General features: G+C 37.7%; 1 protein-coding gene across 3 annotated transcripts in view; it reads right to left on the bottom strand.

Moving 5' to 3' along the window:
- The window catches only part of LOC115210937, a 172,850-nt gene that overhangs the window by 130,128 nt on the left and 15,521 nt on the right, over nucleotides 1–27,201 (bottom strand). For all 3 annotated transcript variants that reach the window (XM_029779727.2, XM_029779728.2, XM_036502233.1), the window contains exon 2: nucleotides 6,777–6,794. In XM_029779727.2, coding sequence (XP_029635587.1) covers nucleotides 6,777–6,794 — 18 coding nt within the window. The remainder of the gene's footprint in view (nucleotides 1–6,776; nucleotides 6,795–27,201) is intronic.

Raw genomic sequence — 27,201 nt, 5'->3', positions numbered from 1 at the left:
TCGAGCAACTCAACCCCGGGACTTATTCTTTGTAAGCACAGTACTTATTCTATCGGTTTCTTTTGCCGAACCGCTAAGTAACGGGGACATAAACACACCAGCAACGGTTGTCAAGCAATACTAGGGGGACAAACACAGACACACAAACACACACGCACATATATATATATACATATATAAGACGGGCTTCTTTCAGTTTCCGTCTACCAAATCCACTCACAAGGCTTTGGTCGGCCCGAGGTTATAGTAGAAGACACTTGCCCAAGGTGCCTCGCAGTGGGACTGAACCCGGAACCATGTGGTTGGTAAGCAAGCTACTTACCACACAGCCACTCCTGCGCCTAGGTGTATATATATATATATATATTTCGGGATGGTCATTTTAAAAAAAAATGGCCATCCCGAAATATCTGCTTCAACACACGATTTCACATCAGGAATCTTACAATACAAATTCGTATATTTGTGTGTGTGTGTGTATGTTTGTGTGTGTGTGTGCGTGTGCACGCGCGTGTGTATGCGTGTATAGATATAGGAATGAATATATATATACATTTATACATATATATATACACACATATATATATACATGTACACATTTCTACATATATACACACATACATATATATATACATGTACACAAGCACACATATATATACACATTTATGTTTATGCATATATGCATATACATATTTATATCGAGTCACTTGTGACCATTACTGGTAACATATAATCCAAACAACCTACTACATTATCGGTCGGTCGGCAACTAAACTGCTAACGCCAATAATCTGACTCAGTGAGAAGGTGGATTGGACACCCAGCGAGATGGAAAATAAAACCTGTCAACGGTCATCCACTACTGTGTACCCAAGCTTGGCCCTGTTATTTCTGACAAAGGCAGTGGTAGTCCCTGTCACAGTTATCGACAAACTATAATAATGACCTTGGTACGGAAAACACAGTGGTCGCGCAGAAATTTGACACTTACTCAACAATGGGTATGCACAATTGGCTCATTCAACAGAGAACATGGGAATGAGAATGTAAACATGCTGTACCGCATTACTGGGAGTGAGCGACCCCCAATTCTTTTTAGGACATTACTCTAGGAGAAGGAAAACTCCTATGTAAAACCAACGACTCGATGAAAGCCAATGATGTTGACTAGTTCTTCTTTTTGAATTATCTGTAGTCGTTCTTCAGAGAGTGGGAGTGGTTGTGTGCAAGACTTCTCCTTATTTTAAAAAGCTCCATGCACAAGCATCGCTTGACGTACCGGCATTGTTATCTTACACTCGAGGAGGAAGCGGTCACCTTATACGTGTACATAATATATATATATATATATATATATATATATGTTTTGACTAATCTTGAAACGTACGTTCTCGAATAACCTTAGCATTTGATTTTTCGATGTCCTTACCCCCAAACTTTTGTGAGTTGAATTAAGCAAACACTATATATGAGAGAGATTTTCTTTAAGTATTAGAAATAGCCTTAAAAAAGTTTTTTAGCTGCTATTTCTAATGAGTTCAGTATGCGGCAAAGTAATTATTTTACTAAGCCCTTTTATATAATGTAATAATTTGAATTCGCCTTGAATGGTCCCTTTGCATACTGAACACTTGGTGAAATTGATTAATAATTAATTAATTTTGCCCTCAATTGTTGAAATTATAATTAATCTCCCTCTGATTAATGCTTCGGATTTTACCGAAATAAGCATAGTGTTTGATGATTTTAACCCACGCTGGTGAAAGGGGAGAACAGAATTCTTCGCTTGCTTATTTTGAATTTGTTGGCACTGTTAGTTGGGAGCAGATCTTCGAAAGGGTATGTTCTTATTTTCAGTGTTTCCAAATCCAAACCAAGGAATTTCTGAGCCGATGATAGAAATGTTGTTTTGACTAATCTTGAAACGTACGTTCTCGAATAACCTTAGCATTTGATTTTTCGATGTCCTTACCCCCAAACTTTTGTGAGTTGAATTAAGCAAACACTATATATGAGAGAGATTTTCTTTAAGTATTAGAAATAGCCTTAAAAAAGTTTTTTAGCTGCTATTTCTAATGAGTTCAGTATGCGGCAAAGTAATTTATTTTACTAAGCCCTTTTATATAATGTAATAATTTGAATTCGCCTTGAATGGTCCCTTTGCATACTGAACACTTGGTGAAATTGATTAATAATTAATTAATTTTGCCCTCAATTGTTGAAATTATATATATATATATATATATATATATATATATATATATATATATATATATATGTATGTATGTATACATGTATGTATATGCATATGTATATACATATACATACCTGTGTATGTCTATATGTATATATATATATATATATATTATATATATATATATATATATATATATATATATATATATATGCTCAAATGTATTACGAGGAGAGCAGGGCAAAAAGACGACGTGAAATTTTGCGTTAAACTTCGGAAGTCTACTACAGAGACATTGAGCATGGGTCATGTGCAATGAAGCACGGGTACTTCAAAAGCGGAAGAACGTCCCTGGAGGGCGATGAGCGATCTGGAAGACCTGCCACGAGCGTCAACCCCGGAAATGTGGCATTGTGCACCGAGAATTCGTCGTCCAGGGCCAGACCGTCACTCGAGAGTTCTGCTGCAACGTTTTGAATTGTTTGAAAGAGGACAGTCGGTAGAGCGACCAGATCTGTGGAGCGCGACGAATTAGATTCTTCACGACGACAATACACCCTGTCACCGAGTTCTCATCACGCGTGAGTTTCTCGCCAAAAACATTGTTATCCACACCTGCCCTATTCGCCAGATTTAGCACCTGCGGATTTCCATCTCTTCCCCGAGTTGAAAATGCAGCTGAATGGTCACCGTTTTAATACCGTTGTGGAGATGCAGAACGAACTGCAGAAGGTTCTCGACTCGCTTACGGAAAACGACTTCCAGGCTGGATTCTAAAATTAGCAGTAACGTTGAGACCGGTTTATTGCTACGTAAGGTGACTACTTCGAAAGAGATGACGTTAAAACTTAAGCAAATAAGCTTTTTTTTTTATTAAACATAACCAGTACGGAAACTTTTTGACCACCTCTAATGGTCAATCCGATATTTGAACTGCTCATATGAAAGCAACATACCAAATATTTGAAAAGTTGAGCTACAGAGTGCAGTCAGATTACATACAAATATTTCTATATAAATACTTTAAATATTACATACCTTGCAGCAAATATATACAAATGATACACACACAACAACGCTGTGACGTTACACATATAAAGGAATAAGCCAAATAACGGTTAACAACAGTTCACAAAAACAAGAACACAGCTCAATATGTACGTTTAAATACAATTGTAGAATTAAAAACAACCTGAAGGGAAAGATTACCCAAGTTCTAAACAGCTTTAAATTTAATTCTGACAAAACTATCGAAAATTGTCTATTGCCTATTTTGAAAAACAAACAAACACAAATATCAGTGAATAGACAAAATCATCATGGCTAAGTGTAGTCTCCTTCGACCAGTTCGTAACTGTACACACTGTATATACAATAAACTAACGCTATTAACAAAGATTCATATGAAGAATATATATACAATCTTATCCCAGAAAGTTTGGTTTATGCAAAGGCTAAAAAATTGTGGAATTCCAGACACCCAGAATTAGAATGAATATCTCAGGAGAGGAAAGAGAGTATGATCGTCAGAACTCTCAGCTGGCAACAAGCATCGCCCACAACACCTTTGCATAGTACCTGTCTACACGCCTACGTTTGCCCTTCTAAACTGACCTCAACAAGAACTCAATGAGACAGATGTTCAAACTTGCAGGCTGCCCAGTGTAACAGAAAGCTTCAACATCAATGGAGGTGTAGATAGGTTATACTTCCCACGCAAGGATATACACAACACTTTTAAATTATCTCTACAGATTTTCTATAGAATTTAGAGAACCACTACAAGTTACGTCATTTCACATACCTATTATCTAATTTTCTATATTCGATCGTATTATTTACACAAACGTATTCTTCGTAATTTTCAGTGCTGGCTCTAAATTCTATAGAAAATCTGTAGAGAAAATCTTTAAGAAGTGATTGACTCGCACTGCTAACACAAAAAGTAGGACACAGTATTGAATTATAAATCTTAAATATACTTGGTAATATATTATGGTTGCAAAATGAAATACAGTGTCCCTACCAGCAATTAATATGTATGTACTTATTCTCAGGAACATGATTGATATGTAAATTGGTTTATCCAATGGTGTTACTCCGCTAAACTTATTGGTTAATTAAGGAAAGCGTTCGTGGGTGGTTAATGGGTTGGATAGTGCTGAAGAAGGAGCAATATCTCCTGAAATATAGATATACACTCATTACCTATTTTCTATCTTCGATCGCAATGTTTATGTAGACATATTCGTATACAAAATGTCGTAACTTTCAGTGTTGACTCTAAATTCAATAGAAATCCTGTAGAGATAACTTAAAAGTGACTGAATCGCACTTCTTTCTTCTTCGCACCTTTCAAGCCTAGCCAGGCTCATGGGCCCGGTTTCTCGGTTTCTGTGGCGTATGTGTTTCCCCCAACTGGACCTGACGCCAGTCCATCGCAGCGTTACTCAAAAAATAGGAAGAGAGAGAGTGAGAGAAAGTTGTGGCGAAAGAGTACAACAGGGGTCGCCACCACCCCCTGCCGGAACCTCGTGGAACTTTTAAGTGTTTTCGCTCAATAAACACACACAACGCCCGGTCTGGGAATCGAAACCACGATCCTCCGACCGCGAGTCCGCTGCCCAAACCACTGGGCCTTTGCGCCTCCATAAGTGAATCGCACTGCTGATGCAAAAAGTAAGATACATACATACATACATACATACATACATACATACATACATACATACATACATACATACATACATACATACATACATACATACATACATACATACATACAATGGTGACCGTTGTGGTAAATCCGATACTCGGGCGAGTGTAATTACTGCTCATATGAAGACAACATACCAAATATTGGAAAAGTTGAGCTAAAGTGTGCAGTCAGATTACATACGAATATCTTTATATAAATACTTTAAATATTACACACCTTGCAGCATATCTATTTAAACGATACATACACATATAAAGGAATAAGCCAAGTAACGTTACAAAACAGCTCGCGAAAAGAAAAGACACCGCTCAATGTGTACGTTTAAATACAATTGTAGAACCTATGATAACGTCTCATAAAGCAAGATTTCTATATATCTTAAATTTATGGAAGAATTCGTGGGCGGTTAAGCTTAATGGTTCAGAGCACCGCGACGCGTAATCAGGGAGGTGTGAGTTCGAGTCTACCAGCCAGTCGCCAACACTTCTTACTTATCCTGGTACCTTATCCTGTCCAGGCTATATTATTAGCATTATCCTGCGTTTGAGAATTTAAAATCACTTCTTAAACTTTCTAAGACATCTCAACGCTTCTAAAGCAAACTCCGTTTGTTTGTTTACGTTAATCGTAATTACAATTATAGAATTTAAATCAACCTGAACGGAAAGATTACCCAAGTTCTGAACAACTTTAAATCTAATTCTGACAAAACTTTGTCGAAAATTTTAAAGGTCATTGTCTATTTTGAAAAGCAAACACAAACATCAGTGAACAGACAAAAACGTCATGGCTAAACGTAATCTCCTTCAACGAATTCATGATTAAAATCACTGTATACAATGAACCAACTCTTAAGAAATATACATATGAGACCCTTGATGTCGGTGTCTCAAATTATTCAGATTTAGAATATTTCACAAACTATTTTTGTCCGCTTATAGAGACGTATTGCAATTAAGAGGTGGGGAAAAAACATTGTTTTCTTGTATCGTTTTTCTTTAAGTACATTGGTTGTTAGTGACTTCTTGTGTTCAGTAAATTAGGTTAAAAGCTTATTACAATTCTGTCTATATCTTTTCAGTTACCGTAAATATGAAATTTTGATGCTCTGCTTCACATTTTCTAAGTATACGAAGAAGTAAATTAATATCGGTTCCAGATTTTGACATAAGTTCGGCGGAGGGGGCAAATCGATTACGTTAATTCCAACTCAACTGATTCTTATTTAACTGGCTCTGAAAGGATGAATGGCAAAGTCGACTTCGGCGGAATTTCAACTCAGAAAGTGAAGACAGACGAAATACCTATTTCTTTACTACCCACAAGGGGCTAAACACAGAGAGGACAAACAAGGACAGACAAACGGATTAAGTCGATTATATCGACCCCAGTGCGTAAATGGTACTTATTTAATCGACCCCGAAAGGATGAAAGGCAAAGTCGAGCGCGGCGGAATTTGAACTCAGAACGTAACGGCTGACGAAACACCGCTAAGCATTTCGCTCGGCGTGCTAACGTTTCTGCCATCTCGCCGCTTTAAACAAGTAAATCAATATTAGTTTCAAATTTTGGCACAAGGCCAGTAACTTCGAGAGAAGGGTTATGTCGATTGCATTAATCCCAATGCTCAACTGGTACTTATTTTATCGAACCTATAAAGAAGAAAGGTAAAGTCAACCTCGGCGAAATTTCAACTCAGAACATGAAAATGGACGAAATGCAGCTAAAACTTTTGCCCGGGGTGCTAATGATTATGCCAGCTCACCACTTTAAAGAATTAAGTTACTATTATAACCAATAAATTATTACCTCACCAGTTTTTTAATCAAGTACAAATTTATAGAAATAATTTTATGTACTTACCCGCACTGCCGCTGTTTACTGTAAAATTAAAATAAACATATATTAATAATAATAATGGTATTAATAACAATAACAACAATAATAATAATAATTTGACACAAGGCCGAGAATTTTGGGGGAGGAGCTAAGTCAATTACATCGACCCCAGTGCTCAACGGGTATTTATTTTATCGACCCTAAAAAGGATAAAAGCCAAAGTCGACCTCTGCGGAATTTGAACTCAGAACGTAAAGATAGACGAAATACCGCTAAACATTTTGCCCGGTGTGCAAACAACTCTGCCTGCTCGCTGCCTTAAAGTGCCTTAAAGTGGTGAATTACTTAAAGCGGTTCGTCCACGTCCCAATGGCACATTCAGAAATCCAGTCAGTACCCGTCAGATAGTTGAAAAATCTGAGCAGGCTTGCAAGACTTTTGCCACTCCACTCTTCTGACTGCTAGACTCACACAATACAAACGTGTTTCCAAGATGGCCCAATCACCCATTAGTACTAAAGGTTGAGACACTCTCAGGAAAACGTCCAGACGTCTAAAGAAATCTGGATGTCCTGATCATGTCGGAGCATAAACAACCACCAGTCCGAAGGCACTCGTGTCGCTTCTATTCACATCCAGGACTATCAGCATCCCTTCTGGGTCCAGGAAGATAGTCCTTATCTTGAGTTCCAGACCTTTGCAAAACAACACCGCAGTTCCAACCGCCCCTCATTTCCAGTTATCATGGAGATAAGTAAATCTCGTATTCACTGAAAGTGATACCTTGAGAGTGCTATTCGTGTTTTCGGCCTGGATTGCTATGTGTTTTCGTTTGTTGAGACGTCTGAAATGTTGGTGGCTTTTGTAGGGTTGGAGATGTTTGTAATTGCTTTGGTTTAGGGTGTATGGGTGTGTGATGGTTTGTTGGTTTCTGTATCTCCTCTTCTGATCATCATGTAACGCGCTTTTCATTTTGTAATTTTTTTCTATTTTTTTCTTCGGATCCATTCTGGTGGGTTTCCAAGACTTTTTCTTGCTAGATAAGTTTTCACAATCTGAAGATATGTGGCAAGGAAAGGAACGTCTGCATATCCACGCTGGTGGTTTGGTCCACTGGTGGGGTTGAGGCTTCTCTCGGTTGTAATGATGTAGGTGGCGTTATTGTTTTTCTCGGGTGTGGTATCGGTGGTTACTGCTGATGTTGAAAGATCTCTCTTGCTACTCTTTCTGTAGATGATGTTGTTTTGGTTTTGGATGCTGCTGCTCATAGCACTGATGCTGTTGATGTTGTTGGTGGTGCTGCTGTTGCTGTTGTTGTTGTGTTAGAGTTGTCTTTTCTTTGCATGGGGTAGAAAGCCTTTAAATAGTGTTTCGACACTAATTAGGCATCTTGGCTGCGTTCCATTAGATAGGCTGATCAGGTCAGGGATCACTTCGATATCCCAGGTCGGCATGTAAATACAATTCCATGCCCATGTCTGATCAATTCTCCTTTCTCATCTTGTGGACTTGTAGAGTTTTTCTTTCGTTTTCTATGCCGTATAATACGGCTGCTACCAGCTAAGAGATGTCCGCATCTGTTGGAACCTTTCTTTTAAAGACCCTCCAGCTGAGGTATGTCGGAATTAGCCAAAATTCCTCACTTTTGAAGGTTGTTGTTGCATATTCTTTGGCTAATTCTTCAGTTGAAAACCTTATTGCAACTGTGTCAAAGTGTCTCTCTCGAGCAACATAAGTTTTTAGACCGACCTCAGGCATTTTTCGTTCTAAGTCTGCATCGCTCGCTCCAGTCTCCTCGTCTTTAATGATGTACATTTATTTTTTTTTTTTCGTGTCTTCTTTCACCTCTTCCTGTATGTTAAGGAAGACTGTTCTCCCATCCTTCTCCCATCCTTTGATGAGTGCCGCTTAGCGTCGTTCAATATTTTCAGTCAACTCGACTTTTGACATTTTCCGACAAGTTTGTGCGAAATCATTCCCATTCTGCTGAGAAAAAAGAACGACCGCTGTTGTCGTTGTGCAAATGCTTGTAGTGAGGGGATGGTGATGGAAGTCGTGCTTGCGCCATCTATAATAATAATAGCGAAGTTCCGTCTGTCCATGTGGGGTCTCTGTATCTCAGCCTACATTTGCACTGGTATAATAGACATATCATACCTTTTTGGAATCAGAATGATCCCGGAATTGAAAATCTGCCCTTGATTTGGTTCTTGAACATCCAGCATTGGGATCTGATTTAAAAGCATTTAGGTTGCTATTTCTAGCAGCTAAAGCTTGGCTAATTCTTGCTATTTTAGGGGAATTTGTCATATGACGTCAGGGATCAGGGAGACAAACGCCTTTCGCTTCGTTAATTTTGCGTCGAGACAAATTGGCCAAAAGTTGAAATTCAACTTGGGACTGGAACTAGTTCTCATCCGTCCTTAACCTCTGATCAAACACCACAGGAGCATATAATTTTCATAGATGTATTATAGTCATACTATGTAGCTTTAGTTTTGGGTCGCAGGCCCAATTACCCCTCCGCAGGAGCCACCGCAAAAGTCTCCATGGAGTGCGGCTTTTAAGCTAGTTTTTAAACATACTTTACTCATCACTACTGCTGCTGCTTCTGTTGTTGTTGTTGCTGCTGCTGCTGCTGCTGTTACTGCTTTTGTTGTTGTTGCTACTGCTGCCGTTGTCCTTGCTTCGTTTCTCGATCACACCAACTAGTGGTGAGAAAACGATGTCATAGCGGTTATTTCAACAGCCATCGCTTTCCTCGATTTAGGAGGCCATATTGATATTTTTATTTTAAAATATTAAAGTTTCACTTTTAAATTTCAAAATTGACCCTTAAAGGAAAAATTCTTGCCGGACTAGCTCGCTCCGCTTGCAGTGACAAAGTGGTATGAGAGCCACTAGAAGGCCAGTAGTTGTAGAATCGTTGTACGAGTTCTCAGCTGGAGTCAGTGTCAGTTACGTGTTATATACAAGTTTGAGTTACCGTTAAGGTAGACGTTTCAAAGTCATTGTCTTGCGGGGCTGTCAGCGATAGCACGATAGACGAGTCAAAGATAATAAAACGCGGAATACCGCCACAACATAATAGTAACGACAAGAATATTACAGTGCCGACAATATCATACAAGTGGACGAAGATCCACATTCTAACAGTGGCGGCAAGGATATAAACGATTCACGCGGACAACGTTGAAAAATTTTTCACACGGAGAAATTAAAAACTTGACAGAGGAGTAACAAACGTTTCTGGAGTACATATTTTACGAAAATTCCGTAAAATTATGGAAAATTTGTTAGAGGATTTAGCTGAGTTGAAAAAACAGCAACACCAACTCAAAGAACAAGAACAACAACAAATGATACAGCAACAAATGCTACAACTAACGAAGTTGGTAACAAAACTGAAAAATTCGCCAGACCATGTAGCAAATTCAATGAATGAATTTAGATATGTCCCAGAAGAAGGAATCACTTTCGGGGCATATTACCGAAGATTTGAACAAGACTAAATGGAGGAAATTTTTTCTCGAAGCTAGACCTCTCGGCTACCTATCTACAAATACCTTTTAACAATCAACACACATTATGGATTGTGTAAATTCAAGCGGATTCCTTTTGGAGTAAAAATAGCACTTGTCATATTCCAACAAGTGGTGGACGCAATGCTAAGCGATTGCGACTTCGTTATGACTTATCTCGATGATATTTTGATAAAGGGCGAGTCAGTGAAGCAACACTTCGAACATATTAAAAAAACTATTCGGGAAAATAAATGAATATGGTTTTAGACTAACAGAGGAAAAGTGTGTATTGTTTTAAGTAATAGATCAAATATTTGGGTCAAGTAATTGACGAAAGGAGACGAAAGCTAGACCCATCAAGGGCGACGGCAATACGGAATATGCTTCCCCCAACGAACGTCAAATTGTTACAAGCATTTTTAGGCTTGGTAAACTACTATCAAGTATATATCCCGAACATACACAACACAAGGGCTCCACTAAAGGAGCTGTTAAAAAGGACGCCAAATGGTTTTGGTCAGAAAAATGCCAGAAGGCATTTGAGGAACTAAAAGCATGTTACCCTCAAACCTGTCGCTTGCACACTTTGATCCGAAGTTGGAAACGATACTGGCAAAAGATGCTAGTGAATACGGGGTAGGTGCTGTGCTCCTACACAAATGTGAAGATGGCAACCGAAAGGCCGTAGCTCACGCGTCAAGGACGCTATTGCCAGCGGAAAAAAATTATAGCTAAATTGTAAGAGACATTGGCGATTATATTTGGCATAAAAAAGTTCTACAAACTTATACACGATATACGGTTTAGACAACAAACAGACCATCGCCCGTTGCTAACGATTTATAGATCCAAGAAAGGAATCCCAATACATACAGCAAACAGTTTGCAGTGATGGGGCACCATACTACTAAGCTACGACTACGCAATAGAATATTTACCTTCGAAAAAGCTAGGACATGATAATGGCCTATCCAATGGCCTATCCAGGTTAATACCCAGAAATGGTGAGCCATTCAAGGACACAGTAATAGCAGCCCTAAGAAACGAAGGGGAAATTAAATACATAATGTGGAGCATTGTAAGAGAGTAACCAATAACTCTGGAGGAAATAAAGCGACATGCGTCAAAAGATAAGTTCATTAATGAAACACAATGAACTTTAGCTGTGGTCAGCTAAAGAAAACAAAAATAGGTTCGGTAAGAAAAAACAGCAACAGATAAATATATATTCAACATGCAACGGTATACTGAAGCATGGCCAAAGGATAGTGATGCCTGAAACTTTACAAAAATGAATATTGAAAGAATTACATATTGAACAACTGTGAATCGCAAGGATGAAGGCGCTTATGCGCAATTATGTGTATTGGCCGAAGATGGGCAAAGAACTTGAAAACGTAAAATGCGACAGAGGATGTGCTCTGGCAGCGAAACTGCCTACTCAAAAATAGGAGTGTTGACCAGAAGTAAAAATTCTATGGTCAAGACTACATATCGATTTTGCGGGTTCGTTAAATGGTTATTACTATTTAGTATTAGTTGACAGTTTTACAAAATGGCCGAAAATTGTTAAGAGCAAAAGACCAACCTACGAAACGGTAAAAAAAATTTTGTACGAATTATTCGCAAGACGTGATTGTATCCAGTGGATTTAGAAAATTCTGTGAAATGTTCACGTTAGAAGATAAAACAATAGCCTTACCATCCCAGATCAAATGGACAGGCAGAGCGTTTTGTGGACATTGTTAAAAGAACTTTGAGAAAAGCAAACAAGGAAGTCTGCAGCAATTCCTAAGGATATACAGGGTGACACTGAGCCCCAGTACACCTGCAGGAAGCTTACCAACTGAACTGATGTTCGCGAGGAAGGTGAAATCAGTTTTTGATTAAACTGTCACCTAGCGTGAACAGAAAAAGTATCAGGAAAGACAATCTAAACTTTTTCAAAATTGGTGATAAAGTGTATATGAGGTCGTATAAAAACGGAAGAATATTACAATGCCGACAATAACATACAAGCGGACGAGGATCCACATTATCGCAATTGATTAGTTAACTGTTCAACAAAATTTGAATATCAACAAATAAAACAGCTTTTAAAGAAAACTTATGTCACGAACACGTGTCCTCTTCTTCTAGGCCCAAAGAAGAAGAAGAAGAAGAAGAAGAAGAAGAAGAAGAAGAAGAAGAGAAGAAGAAGAAGAAGAAGAAGAAGAAGAAGAAGAAAGAAGAAGAAGAAGAAGAAGAAGAAGAAGAAGAAGAAGAAGAAGAAGAAGAAGAAGAAGAAGAACAACAACAACAACAACAACAACAACAACAAAAATAATCCTTTCTACTAAAGGCACAAGGCCTGAAATAAATTCTGGGGAATGGGGGCTAGTCAATTACATCAACTCCAGTGTTTCACTGGTACTTAATTTATCGACCCCGAAAGGATGAAAAGCAAAGTCGACGTCGGCGGAATTTGAACTCAGAACGTAGCGACGGACGAAATGCCGCTAAGAATTTTGCCCGGTGTGCTAACAATCCTGCCAGCTCGCCGTCTTAATAATAATAATAATAACGATGATGATGATGATGATGATAATGATGATGATGATGATGATGATGACGACGACGATGATGATCTCTATATAATAGTAACATATAAATTTTGGTTGGTTGATCGATTGAAGAGGAAGAGAGAGAGAATAGAGAAAGAGAGGTAACATAAACTTGGAGGCAGACAATTAGTAAAATTGAGAGGAGGAGGGGCATGGGAAGAGGAGGGACAGGGGAAGGGGGGAGGGATAGGGGAGGAGCAGGGGATGAAGAGGAGCAAGAGGTGGAGCAGGAAGAGGAGCAAGAGGGTTGATTAAGTGACAGAATATTTATACTAATAAGAAATTTACTACCATTTTAAGGTAATATTTTTCTTTTGAAAATTAGTATTCAATTCATCATTTTGTTTAAGTACGAAGAAATATGATAAATTACTGTATATATAATATATATATATGTCATATTTTATTATATGGTTCATGATGTCAAAAGTATACTTCCAAAGTTACCAATCATATAGTGATAACATTCTAATAGTAATTATAAAAGTAATTATAGTATTTTCTTCATTAGCCGCAAGGGCTCAAAGACGTAGGAAAACAACAAAGAAACGTTACAAAGATATATATGGTGGGATGGATAAGTTATACAAAGACAAAGGATGGTTGGAAGACGAATTAAAAGTTTAAAAAATATAAATATTTGTACGGAATAATTTTTTTAAAAAGTACGGCAGCACACGCAAGATATCGATATACAAATTGGAACAACCAGTTGCGTTGAACAGGATTGTCTTCTTCCTTGGTTTATCGGCCAATCTGTTTTCTTCTTGTAGTGCTCATAGCTGTAGATTTCAAAGTCTTCCATGTGAAATTCTTGAGTTAAAGTGGACATTTAAGGATTCACACACTCTGGATCGTCACCGAAGTTCCTGACAAGCTAGTGCCCTTCTTTTCCCACATGCTATGGAACCGACTTGTGGGCAGGTGTGTCGCGTAAAATTTGGACTTGCGATTCCTCCCCATCTCTTGTTTTAAAGATGATACTTAAGCTTCATAAATCCTCTTTTCTTTCCCTTTTCTCCCTCTTTCTTTCTTCCTTTCTCACTCTCTTCCTTTTTCTCTCCATCTCTCTCTTTCTCTCTTTCTGTCTTAATATTATATAAACGCCAGGGCTATTCTCAACTCTTGCTTGGATGTAACAAGAAACTTCCTTTGGTTTTGACAAAACACAGGTATGTTGCGCTCCTAACGCTTGCCTCAGTGATGGATTGTGGTAGGCTGGCTTATCTACGAAAGGATTCTATGGTTACGATCTTTCAGTAAAATATTCCATATCAAGAGTTTTTGTTTAAAAGAACTTTTGCAAAAGATAGCTTTTCGTTATTTATGCTTAAACCTGACGCAGTAAATACTGCTATAATTGTTGTTGTTGTTGTTGTTGTTGTTGTTGTTGGTGGTGGTGGTGGTGGTGGTGGTGGTGGTGCAGGTGGTTTTACAGGATACATATAATGTTGATAACAGTGAAGATACTGCAAATGATGAATATGGTGTTAATTACAGTCACATATTTGTAATGGCTGGTTTTAATTAATTGAATCGTTCTTCAGATAATACTTGAACAATAGTACCAGATATATAATGGTATCGAGCGAATTCTTGTTGTTGTTGCTGTCGTAGTCGCTGTTGTTGTTGTTGTTATCAAGCGTGTTATTCATTATGCTGTGCTTTTTCCTTTTCTGTTATTTGTTTATGTGTTTATTAATTTGCTTTACAGTTCGTTTTCTTTACTTTGGTGATTATTTAGTTTACAGTTATCTAAGATGCAGATCCAATGAAAGAAGAAGCCATATTTTGCTGCAGTATCAGATGGCATATATTTTTTGAAAACGATCTTCTTACCTAATCCCAGTAATGTTCAAAAACAACCACAAAGTAAGATAAGACCAAAATGAGGAAAGATTCTGTCAAATACACTTGTAAAACAACGGGCAAAGTCGGTGGGATGGGCAAAGTGGGACTAATAATAATAATAATAAAATAATAATAATAATAATAATAATAACAAGAAGAAGAAGAAGAAGAAGAAGAAGAAGAGAAGAAGAAGAAGAAGAAGAAGAAGAAGAAGAAGAAGAAGAAGAAGAAGAAGAAGAAGAAGAAGAACTATTGTATATGAATGAGAAGATCTTAGATAAGGTACGCGTAGGAAAGAAGTTAGCAGTTGACTCGATAGATTACAAGAAGGCTTACGACGATGTTCCACAGCTGGTTCATTGAGTGATTGAAGACACTTGGAGTCAATGAGAATATAAACAGCTGTTTAGAAAAAGTAATGTAAGTGTGGGAAGTAGAACTAATAAACGCAAATGAACCGCTAGGAAATATGAAATGCGCAGTGCAATTTTCTACGGAGACTCACACTCTCTGCTGCTCTTCGTCATGTCGTTAATCCATCTGACATGTATACTGAGAAAATCCAGGCGTGCCTATGAGTTTACCAAAATCTAGGCGAAAATAAATCACCTGCTTTATATAGATGACCTGGATTCTCTGAATCAAACAGTAAGAGTATTCACCAAGGATACTGGAATGCAGTTTGGAGTAAATAAGGGCACTCTAATAACTTTGAAGAGAGACTAGAAGATAAAATCTAATAGTAACATCATTAGATCGTTGCGGAATAATGAGAATACAAATACCTCATGTTGCTGCAAGACAATAGTATAATGAAAGGAGAAATGAGAGATAAAATGCCTGTAGAAGTTCGATAGAATTAGGAAGGTGCACGAAACTAAAGTAAATTATGGGAATATCATTAAAGCAATAAATATGGACAATGCCAGTATTAAGACACACTAATCCCTTTCTGAAATGGGCAAAGGTCGAGCTACAGAACTTGGATAGAACTAGAAAGTTGCTCACAATTCCCAAGGCATACCACCATAGAAGTAATACCGACATGCTCTACTTACCAAGAAAGGAAGGGGGAGGAGGAAGAGGGGGATTACTAAGCGCAGAAGACACCGCTAGTATTATGATATTGGGGATTGAAAATAGTTGTGCAGAGTGAAGAAAGAACACTAGGAGAATCCAAAAAGATAAGGAAGAACAACAGAGCAAGCAAAGGAAAAGACATGGAATTGCATGGCCAATTGATGCAACACACCAAGAATGTTGGAAGCAAATAATGCTGGCTATGGCTGACGGACGGAAACCTAAAACGGGAGACCGAAGTGCTAATTATAGCCGCTCAGGAGCATGCCACTAGAAAGAAAATCTGATAAAGGCAAAGTTTGACAAAACTCAGCTAAATAGCAAATGTAGATTCTGCAGGAAAGGAGTCGAAAGGACCAATCATCTCTTGGGAGAGTGCAGTATGCTAGCACGAAAAGAATATAAGCACAAGCATGACTGTGTAATTAAAAGAGTGCATTGGGATGCTTACTGAGTGTGTAGCTTCGAAATAACAGGAAGCTATGGACACGAACCAATGGGTGTGATAGAAAATGAGAATTATAGGTACTTATGGGACTTCCCCAAACTGAATGGCTATACTATTGAAGGAAGAAAACCGGGTGTGATCATAGAGGTCAAAATAAACAAATAGCGTAAGGTCACAGACTTTGCAATTCCTTGTGATAGCAGAGCCAATACCAAAGAAATTTTAAAAACTGAAAAATATCATTATCTAGCCAGAGAGCTAAAAAGACTGTGGAAGACTAAGGCAACAATAATGTTTATAGTAATTGATGCGCTTAATATAACACCCAAAATGCTACCTAAAAGACTGAAAGATATTGGAGTTGAGTCTCGCATTGTTGACCTCCAGAAAAGTACCTTCATATATTCTGCAAGAATCTTAAGAAAAGTTCTTCAGATCTGAGGAGACTTGTTGACACCAAACTTCAAGATAATATTACTGCTCACTAAATTAGCATATACTAGATTGATAGCAATGAGAAGAAGGATAATGATATGGTATTAATTAATTACTGTCACATATTTGTAATGGCGTTGCTATAATTAATTGAATCGATCTTCATTTATCACTTGATCATTAGTACCAGATTTATAATGGTATCGAACGAATTATACATATTTATAGAGGGAGATTATACATTGTCTCTCGACAAATTTATAGCCTTGAATCAAAGATGGAAACTCACTTCGTCATCGTCATCGTCATCGTGGTTGTCATCGTCGTCATTACTATCATCATCACTATTGTCATTCGCTTTGCCATTACCATTATTATCATCACAGTGTAAGGTGGCAAGCTGGCAGAATCTCCGAGCAAAATGCTTAGCAGCACTTTGTCTGTCCTTACGTTCTGAGTTCAAATTCCGCCAAGGTCGACTTTATCCTTTCAGGGTTGATAAAATAAGTACCAATTGAGCACTGGCCTTGATGTAATCCCTCCCATGAATTAGCTGTCCTTGTGCCAAACTTTGAAACCATTATTATTATCACAGTCTGGGCAGTCGGTTGGTAGAATCGATAAAGCGTTGGAAAAAGTGTCTGGCGACCTGCCGGAATCAACTTTGCCTTTCATTCGTAGTCGATAAAATAAAGTACCAATCAAGTACTGGGGCCGATAGTATTGACAAACTCTCTCCCCTAAAAATTGCTGCCCCGCCGCCTAAATTATATAACATTATTTTTCCCAGTTAAAAGGAAAGAGGAAAATTGCTACAAAGTGTTAAACTGAATGAGAAAATAAATCATTTCATCTTAAAACAACTAAAATATATGACAACAGTTTTCTTCAAGAGTGACGTTTTAAGTTAAGTTCACAGATTCAAGCAACGGATATATTCGTCAAATACGGCAAGAATGTGTTGAGTCTGAACAAGTGTTAAATCACATTTATTTACTAACGCCTTTACTGTCGAAAGAAGGAAATAGTGTATAAGGTCCACGGACAACTCGATATTTTATAATGGTGTCATAGAAATGTGATAATATCGGAAAATGCTGAAAAAATAATCACGTGAGAATACTCTAACGTAATATTTTCTTTTGAAAGATAGAAAAAAAATTGGAAATCGAACACAAAGCTTTGTTTTTAATATTATAAAAACAAAATAAATAAATTAACGGATAGTTAATGTATTAAGAAAATAAATAACGATACTAAAAATAACTAATTACAAACATTTATTGAATCAACTAATAAACAATTGAACTCAATCCTTAGAACATAATAAGAAGGGAATGTAAGAAAACAGAAAATCTGGTAATAAAACGTGCAATAATAACAAATAAATTCTATCTAGAAAAAATGCCAAGTTCCTTCTTAATTTAAAAACTGTAGTTTCTAAGTGTAGCTGCCTTTCGATGGTGTGTATATGTCAACTGTGATACACAGATGACTACTTTAATTGCCTTTCAACGGTGCATATAGAATAAGTATGATACATGGATGGCTACTTTAAGTGTCTTTCAATAATGTATTTACGTTAAGTATGACACACAGACGATTATTGTATAAGTTAATTATCTTATGAAGTTTGCACATCTTTAGGAAGATTTTGTGATGGCAGTGAGAAAGAAGGTAATGAAAGGCAAATTCGGCTAATCGAATTCAAAACGTGATGGCATCCAGCACAGATTTCTATTCTTCCCATCAATTCCGCTGATACCCTCACTCCTTCGATTGTTTTGGTGCTTCTCCTTAGCTATATAACCTTCCTATTTACTCCCTTTGAAACACATTAGAATCCTATTGTTTTATTGATTACGAATTTACGAATTTACAACTTTTCTTACAAATATTTATCAATTTCTGAAAGAGTACGAACAAAAGAATGAGAAACTATAGAATGTTTCACAGGGCAAATTCTTTTCTTTTGAATGTGCTAGATTACATGGTTATTCACCTACAGACTTTGCAGAACAAATGATTTCAAAGCAAAGTCCAAACGATTCTACGTTATCATGTTTTATTTGTCATTTTGTCATATATATGCATGATATCCTAACAACTGTACTTGATGTATACCAAGTACACTACACTGACCACACAATATTATCATCCAGCCATATTCCGCAAAACGCAACTGAATTCCAACTGCAACAACAACGACAATTCCATGAGTCAACAAGAACGATTTTGTATGGTTGCTTGATTTAGTGAAAACTTGGATCAAATCTGTCAAGGCACAGCCTATCATGTGGAAAAGGAAAAGCTAAGCAACAAGAATACCGACTACTACAACAACGGCGATAACAAAACATATTTCTAGTAATGTATTTCTCAGACCTTATTGCAAACATTACCTTCAAATCAATCGAAAAAATAATTAGCCTTAACACATAACGCCATACCAAATTTCAAGTAAACACGAATACATTTTATGCCCTTTGGGGATGGTTAAGGTTTACAAAAATAGGATTCATTATTATTACCATTATAATTATTATAATTATTATTCTTATTTTAGACGTCGCACAGTATACAATATCGTGAGGTTATTGATTGAAGATATTGTTGATTGAAGATTTTGTTGATTGAAGATATTGTACTGTTTGTCAAGTCACAACAAAGACCTCAGACAGACAGTACTTTAGGCAATATGCATGCAGTTCCAAGTAATGCTGACTTTTGCAATACATCTAGATTGTAGGGTATTTCTAAAGTTTTCAGATGTTTTTTTTTTTCTGATTGGGTGGTATTGAATCCAATGCTCCGATAACAATAGAGATAACCTTAATGTTTGACCCTCGTAGCTGCCACATCTTAGCGATTTCAATTCTCGGGTCTCCTGGTCTCCTGAGGGACAGGGGAAGGGAGGGGAGGGGGGGATAGGGGAGGAGCAGGGGAGGAAGAGGAGCAAGAGGTGGAGCAGGAAGAGGAGCAAGAGGGTTGATTAAGTGACACTCTTGTTTGTCCCTCCTAAAGATTACTATATCTTTCTTTCTTATGCACCACAACAATGTCTGGTCAGGTGATCGCACTGGATCATTACATCCCACATGATTTTGCAGTTCTCATTTTCGATAACTCCATCTAGGGTTTGTTCATTCCACGGTTTTGCTCTTTGTAGGCCGTGATTTCCACAGAGCTCCCAATGGATCATTCTTGCCGCATTGTCATGACGTTGTTTGTAATCCCGTTGTGCCAATTTCGGGCATTCGTTAACGAAGTGCCATACCGTTTCACCCCACCTCACAACACATTCTGCATTTGTTACTGTCGGTAGTGATGTCTGTTATTATTATTATTATTATTATTATTATTATTATTATTATAAAGGCAGGGAGCTGGCAGAAACGTTAGCACGCCGGGCGAAATGCTTAGCGGTATTTCGTCTGTCTTTACGTTCTGAGTTCAAATTCTGCCGAAGTCGACTTTGCCTTTCATCCTTTTGGGGTCGATAAATTAAGTACCAGTTGCATACTGGGGTTGATCTAATCTGGTGGAAAAGCTTTGATCTTGTGCTTCAATTAAAAGCCTTTCAGTCTCTGCTTTGAGTCCTGATTGTAGTGGTTCTCAGCTGGGGTTGTCCATATGACCCTTAGGGGCCCTACATAAGATTTTGTTGCTAAAATGTATGTGCAATAAAGGAGTTTTACTTTTACAATACATAGAATATTTCAACATTTTTTATACAACTCCTTCCTAATAACATTTAATTTTTTAAGCATTGAATGACTTTGAGGATCCACCCGGGTACTCAAAAAGGTTCCATAGGCACCAAATGGTTGAGAATCGCAGTTCTACTGCACAAAAATCATAGAAGTTAACCAATAGCGTATCGATTCCTTCTTGATATATACTGGCAGTTTTCAAATGTGAATATCTAATCGGAGAACGCCGCCTCTTTTATGTTCATAAAGCATAGTGTAAGAGGACACCACGACATTTCGGCCTCATTGAGTGTCTCCTCAGTCAGACTTTTCTCGCTGAACCTATGAATCTAGCATGCGCATGAGTTCTTGTTTATGGGAATTAGCAAACAAATTATTTGCTGTTTTCACTCTCTGGTGGGGTAATTTTGACTGAAGAAACGCATAATAGATCGAAACACTGCCCTGCATCAATAGATCTCAAAATTGCCTTACATCAATGATTTATGCGTGTTATAAATACACATCGTCTGAAGGCAGGTGCTCTCCGATGGCGAAAAAGAAAAGCGATCAGCATAGTCAGGTTCAAATCTGCTTGAAGATATTAAAATAGATTCGTTATTGTTCGGTTTCTCACTGTTCTCCGAGTGCCACATGAATAGAATTTAACAAATTTATCTTTAATCAAATTTATCTTTAATCAAATGTATCTTTAATCAAATTTATCTTTAATCTCCATATGAGATGTTTGTTATATTGATTATTTTCATTTAAATTTCACGATTTATGAATTAGACAGATGTATCGCTTGTGTAGGATACAGTACATTATTGCATCTATTGATGTTGTTTATGTTTTGTTGTTTATGCTGTTTTGTTTTGTTGTTTTATTGTTTATGCTATTTTGATGTTTTTATTTAGCCCATCAAACCTGTTTAAGCCGAACTACGATCAATGACGTTAAGCTATGATTATCTTGTCTGTTTTCCAAGCTGTCATGTGTATCTACGACTACATTATCCTGGAAACACATGACTGCTTCTATTTCTTTAAGACGTTGGCTGTGATTTAGAAGAAGATTTGGTCGTTATTTCTATCAGATCGAGTGACAGCTCCGAGGTTCCCACATTGACTTAAATATAAATGTGTTATTAACAATAAAATCATGCATTAATACCGACCAGAAACAGCGATAAAGCGTTCTAGATTCAAAAACGGATTTACTCTAGTTTGTATACGCTAAACGTCCTAATTAATATATTTCGGAACTCAATTTGCTATTACATTTTTACGATATACAAGAGGTGGGAAAGAGTAGTCTTTAGCTACTATTTGTTGCCTTCTCCAGTTGAAGATAAATTATGAGAGAGTCGATGTAAGTCATGGTGTTCAAATTTTCAAGAAAATTTATGGTATCATGAGCGAAATGTAAACTGTTCCAACTGTGAATGGAAACCCGATGGCCAATACAGCTCATAAGTATCTTCCCATCATTCTTATTTCACCCTGGCATGGCCTTGGGTACATAAACATGGTTGTATAAGTTAAGAAGCACACTTCACAGTAACATGATATTTTGTTCTAACCCACTACACGGCACCAATTTCAGATGTCTTCTACTACAACCTGAAGTCCTCTACACGTTAGTCAGTGAAACTCAGTAGATGGTAACTATTTGGAAGCCAGTCGGTGGTGATAGTTCCTGTCCATGTGTATTAGACTTAGACTATTCCACACTTTATCACTTCTACCACGAGAATCTTGGGTGCCTTTAAAGGTGTTGCAAGCATTTGAACCGGGCTTCAAGTCAAAAGATAACCTATCCTTGCCCACTTATTTCTACCATTTTTGGAAATCTTACAAAGATCACAGTTGTTCTGCCTTTGAATACGCTACTAAAAGTCTTTTTCTTTATTCATAGCTTTGCTTCTGATCATTCTTCAACTCAGAGGCGAAGGAGAATGATTAGCTTGAAAGTGCTGAAGGTGTGAAAACAACAAAAACACAAAGCTGACATCTTTCATCTGAAATACTTCAAATAGTTTTTGGGTTTTTTTTTTTTTTCATCTCTTGGCTTGTCCTACTTAACAAATCTCTAATACATATCACTTATGTTTAGAAAAAAATAATGCTGCCTTCATAAAAGTTCAATTCATTTTATGTTGGCTTTGGAGTATTTTTCGCATTTAAAAAAAATGTTATATATTTTTGTTATTTTTATTTTACTCATGGAAATTTTTATTCCCATTTAAGTACAAATGGAAGGAAATATGTTATTTCGCCCCCGCCTCAACCTCGGTTTTGCCTGTTTTGCTATAGTTGATGGCATTATCATGTTTGTTGGGTTGCTGTTGTTCTTTTTATGAGATGTGGCAATGGTGGAGGTGGTGATGGTTGTCATAGTAGCGGTCGTAGTAATAATGATGGTGGTGGTGGTGCCAACTGTTATATGTGATTTTCTTTTCCTTCAGTTCCTTCGTAACGAATTTCTTTGAGGAAATGATTATATCGGGGTTCTTTATTCAAATCGTGTTAGGGAAATTGCTGTTTGTTTTGTTGTTGTTGCTGCTGCTGCTGCTGCTGTTGTTATTGTTGTTGTTGTTGTTGGTGGTGGTGGTGGTGGTGGTGCTGCTGCTGCTGCTGTTGCTGGCGGTGCTGCTGGTGCTGGTGCTGGTGCTGGTGGTGCTGGTGCTGGTGGTGCTGGTGCTGGTGGTGCTAGTGGTGGTCTAGAAATTCGTTATTGAGTTTTGTGGTCGGGGTTAAGATGATGATGATGATGATGACGACGACGTCGATGATGACGATGATGATAACGACGGTGGCGATGGTTGTGGCGACGACGGCGGTAGTGGTGATGATGATGACAATAAGGCGGAGGAGGAGGGCGAGGAGGAGGATGTCTGAGAGTCGCTGCACTTGTTATTTAAGGCCCATTTGTTTTTGTAAATTTATTTAAAAGTTTGAGTCTTGGAGATTATTTTTGAGCTTTTTTTTGTTTTTGTTTTGTTTCTTTCACTATAGAGAGTACTTTAGTTGTATTGTTGTTGCTATTCTTATTCTCGCAGTTATTGTCACATTTGTCATATAGAATCTTAAGGGTGTCAGCATTTCTATTCTTATGTCTTGCCTTTGACCATCAGAGGCTATTGCTGTTGTTGTTGTTGTTGGTGGTGGTGGTGGTGGTGGTGGTGGCGGCGGCGGCGGCGGCAGTGGCAGAGGTGGCAGCGGCGGAAGCAGCAGCAGCAGCAGTGGTGGTGGTGGTGGTTGTAGTAGTAGTAGTAGTAGTAGTAGTAGTAGTAGTAGTAGCAGCAGCAGCAGCAGCAGCAGCAGCAGCAGCAGCAGTAGTAGTAGTAGTAGTAGTAGGAGGAGGAGGAGGAGGAGGGAGCAGCATGCCACTTCATCTTTTGTATTGATAAACCTTCATGTTGCAGAAACTCCTGATTTAAAAGCTAAAGTGTTTTCGATTTTTCACTAAATTAATCGGTTGCATATGTTTTTGAAAGTGTATACAAGCGTGTGTAAACACCACAGCCAAAATGTGCGTCCGCATTAGCCTGCAAATGCGTATTACAACATACACACGCACGCACACGCACGCGCGCACATACATACACACACATATATGTGCATGTACATATTTATGCATGCATTAACGAATATGCGTGCATGCAAGAACATGTGTGTATGTGTGTGGCTGTGAGTATGCATGCGTGTATAAATACACATGTATACACACACACATATATATAGACACACATACACATACTCATATATGTATATGTATAAGTATATGTTTATATGTGCGTGTGTGTACGTATGTGTGTATGTATGTATGTATGTATGTATGTATGTACGTATGCACGTGTATATAGATATGCATATGGTTACATGAAGCTAAATAAAAGTACACGTGCCTGAAAATTGTGTGCATGAACGTATGTGTGCGCATGCGTCTTGCAAGAGAAAGAGAGAGAGGAGTTGAGTAAGAGAGCGACAGAAAGTCTATATTGTTTTTGTGGGTTGCAGATAAGAGTGTTTGTTATCGCGATTTCGAGTGACGTGATCAGCTTTCTAAATTGTTTGAAAGAAACTACTTTTGGTGTTTGCTTAAAAATGAAGCATCATGACTGACTAGTTAGCTTGACATCAACGCGAATTTGGTTCGATTTTATTGCGTAGCATCTTAACCAAGTGCCTTTTAATATTGCCTCGAGCTGGCAGACTCGTTAGCACGCCGGGTGAAATGCTTAGCGGTATTTCGCCTGCCGTTACGTTCTGAGTTCAAATTCCGCCGAGGTCGACTTTGTCAATAAATTAAGTGCCAGGTGAGTACTGGGGTCGATCTACTCGACTGGCCCCCTCCCCCAACTGGAGACTGTTTTAGCTGAAGAATGGACAAAAATTCCTGTGGAAACAATTCAAACTTTGTACGAGTCCATACCTCGTAGAATTCAAGCTGTAATTACTACTAAAGGCAGTCCTACCTCATATTAAAATTAATTTGTTTGAAATTTTAATGTATTTCTATTATTTTCTCCAACCCCTATATATATATAGACAACAACCGTAAAGAATATCGAATTGAAAGCGATTTTTAATTTTTTTATGAATTTCAGTGCTTTGACTTTAATCTTTAGTCAGTGCATGACGTGATTAAAATGGAATATTCCTAAAACATTTACAAAGCGAGCTCTAGACTAGCTATAAATGTGTCTTGCAAAGATTGCAAAATATTCGCACAAACACTGGAAAACAATGCAAATAACACAAAGAAATATATGATTTTATAGGAATACAATAACAACGACAGCAGCACCAAGGACATAAGCGAGAAGTAGCGTTCTCATCTCCCTTCTTACCCGTCGAAAGTCTGTAAGTTATATAAAAACGCTTCACACACAAAAATAAACATCATAAGCATGACAGAAATGGCTAAAAATTTAGCAATACAGCATTAACTGCATGAAAAAAAAACGTATAGAGTTAAAATTTGTTTTTTATAGTCACATATGGTATTCTTGTAACAAAAATTCAGGGACTATAAAAAAACATCTTACCATTCCAAATCACATTCAGACAATACCATACAGATCCTTTCACAACTGAAGTAATCTTATAACATAAACAAAAACTTGAATTCAGTATATAAATATCACAGATCACATTTGTGAATAGGAAATGGCACCACATAAATAATGTAGGCGTTGAAAATAAAACCAACAAAGGTAAACAAAATAGTTAATAATCATGTGTGTGTGTGTGTATCTGTGTGCATGTATAGATATAAAGATAGAGAGAGGAAGAGATAGACACAGAGAGAATGAGAAGATATGCATGTGTGTGTGTGTGTGTGTGTGTGTGTGTGTTTGTGTGTATTCTATTTTTTAGTTATTATAAATCTCCCACTGAGGAAGGACCCGGTTTCCAACAAAGATACAAAGATCCATTTTTTGGATGTAGTTAACACAGACAAATTCACATTTGGAACTTGAGAAAAGTTTTGCATATTTTTATTGTTCCACTCACAGATTTGCACTTGTAATGTACGAATTAGCCGGTCAATTTCTCTGTCTGAAAATCCCAGTTTATCCAGATTCTCCTTTAAGCATTTACTAACAAAACCTAGTGCTCCAATTATAATTGGTATAAATATGAATTCATAGTCTGGATATAGAAGCTGGAGGTTTCAAAGTAGTTCTCCATAGATATCCTCTTTTTCTTTGATTTTCAAAGAGATATTTATATTCGCAGGGCAGATGACCTCCATGATGGTACATACATTTGCCCCTCTGTCCGAAACAATATCCGCCCCGTTATGTCTATATTTGGCAAAAGTTTTGCTGGGAATATTCCACCAGTATTCCTTAAGTTGGTGTTTATGAATGTATTCCATAACTGAGGGATTTTCTAAGTTTATTTCAGGATAGTCTTTTTTTGCGGATGGCACAATAAATTGTTTTAGCAACAACATCGTGCCGCATAGGGAGGTAGTACCGTGACGACATATTGGGACAGCTGCTAATCACATGTGTGATGTCTTCCACAGAAACATGACATAGCCTACACATGCGGTTGCACCTTGGGATTACAAGAGCGTCACTGTCTCTCTTGTTCACCAGGTACTTTGTGGCAATCTCCTGTTCCTGGATTGCAAACGCATAGCCTTCGAAGTGTGATGTGATGTAGTGGTCTTGTGTCCAAGAGAGGCTGAGCTTTGTGTCAATTCCCCTGTCTTCTTCAAGCTTCCGGGCAACATACCCATGCATAGTTTCTTTCTTTTTTTTTTTGTATGCTGAATGTTTTCCATCCAGTTCTTCTCTGAGGTAAGAGAGTCCAGCTGTTTGGGGGCTCTATAGGAGATCATCAGGAAGAGAGTACTTCTTGAGGAGCTCACTGCCAACTCGTACAATGTTGCTCACTTCACGTTTCAGAACTGCATTTATATATTTATTTTTGTTTAGCAGGTGCTGCCTGAGTGATACCATACGGCATTCGAAGACCGTCTGCACTGATCTCAGGCCTCTACTACCTTCATGTCTTCTTAGGTAGAGCCTGTCAACATCACTGATTCTGTGGAAGTTCCCAGTTGTTGTCAGGATTTTGCGGGTTTTGATATCATTGGATTGGATTTCCTCTACAGACCAATCAAATATCCTAAATGTTGGGATCAGCATCGGTACTGCAAATACATTGTGGCATATTGTTTTGTTGTAAGTTCCGACTGCCATATTTTCCTAAATCTGGTGCAATATTCTCGGGTCACTTTATCTTTATTCACAGTGCCTTCAAATACATTTTCGTCTGTGCCTAGGTACTT

Source organism: Octopus sinensis, linkage group LG4, assembly GCF_006345805.1.
Source record: "Octopus sinensis linkage group LG4, ASM634580v1, whole genome shotgun sequence".
Classification (NCBI taxonomy): domain Eukaryota; kingdom Metazoa; phylum Mollusca; class Cephalopoda; order Octopoda; family Octopodidae; genus Octopus; species Octopus sinensis.
This window is presented reverse-complemented; position numbering and strand designations above follow the sequence as displayed.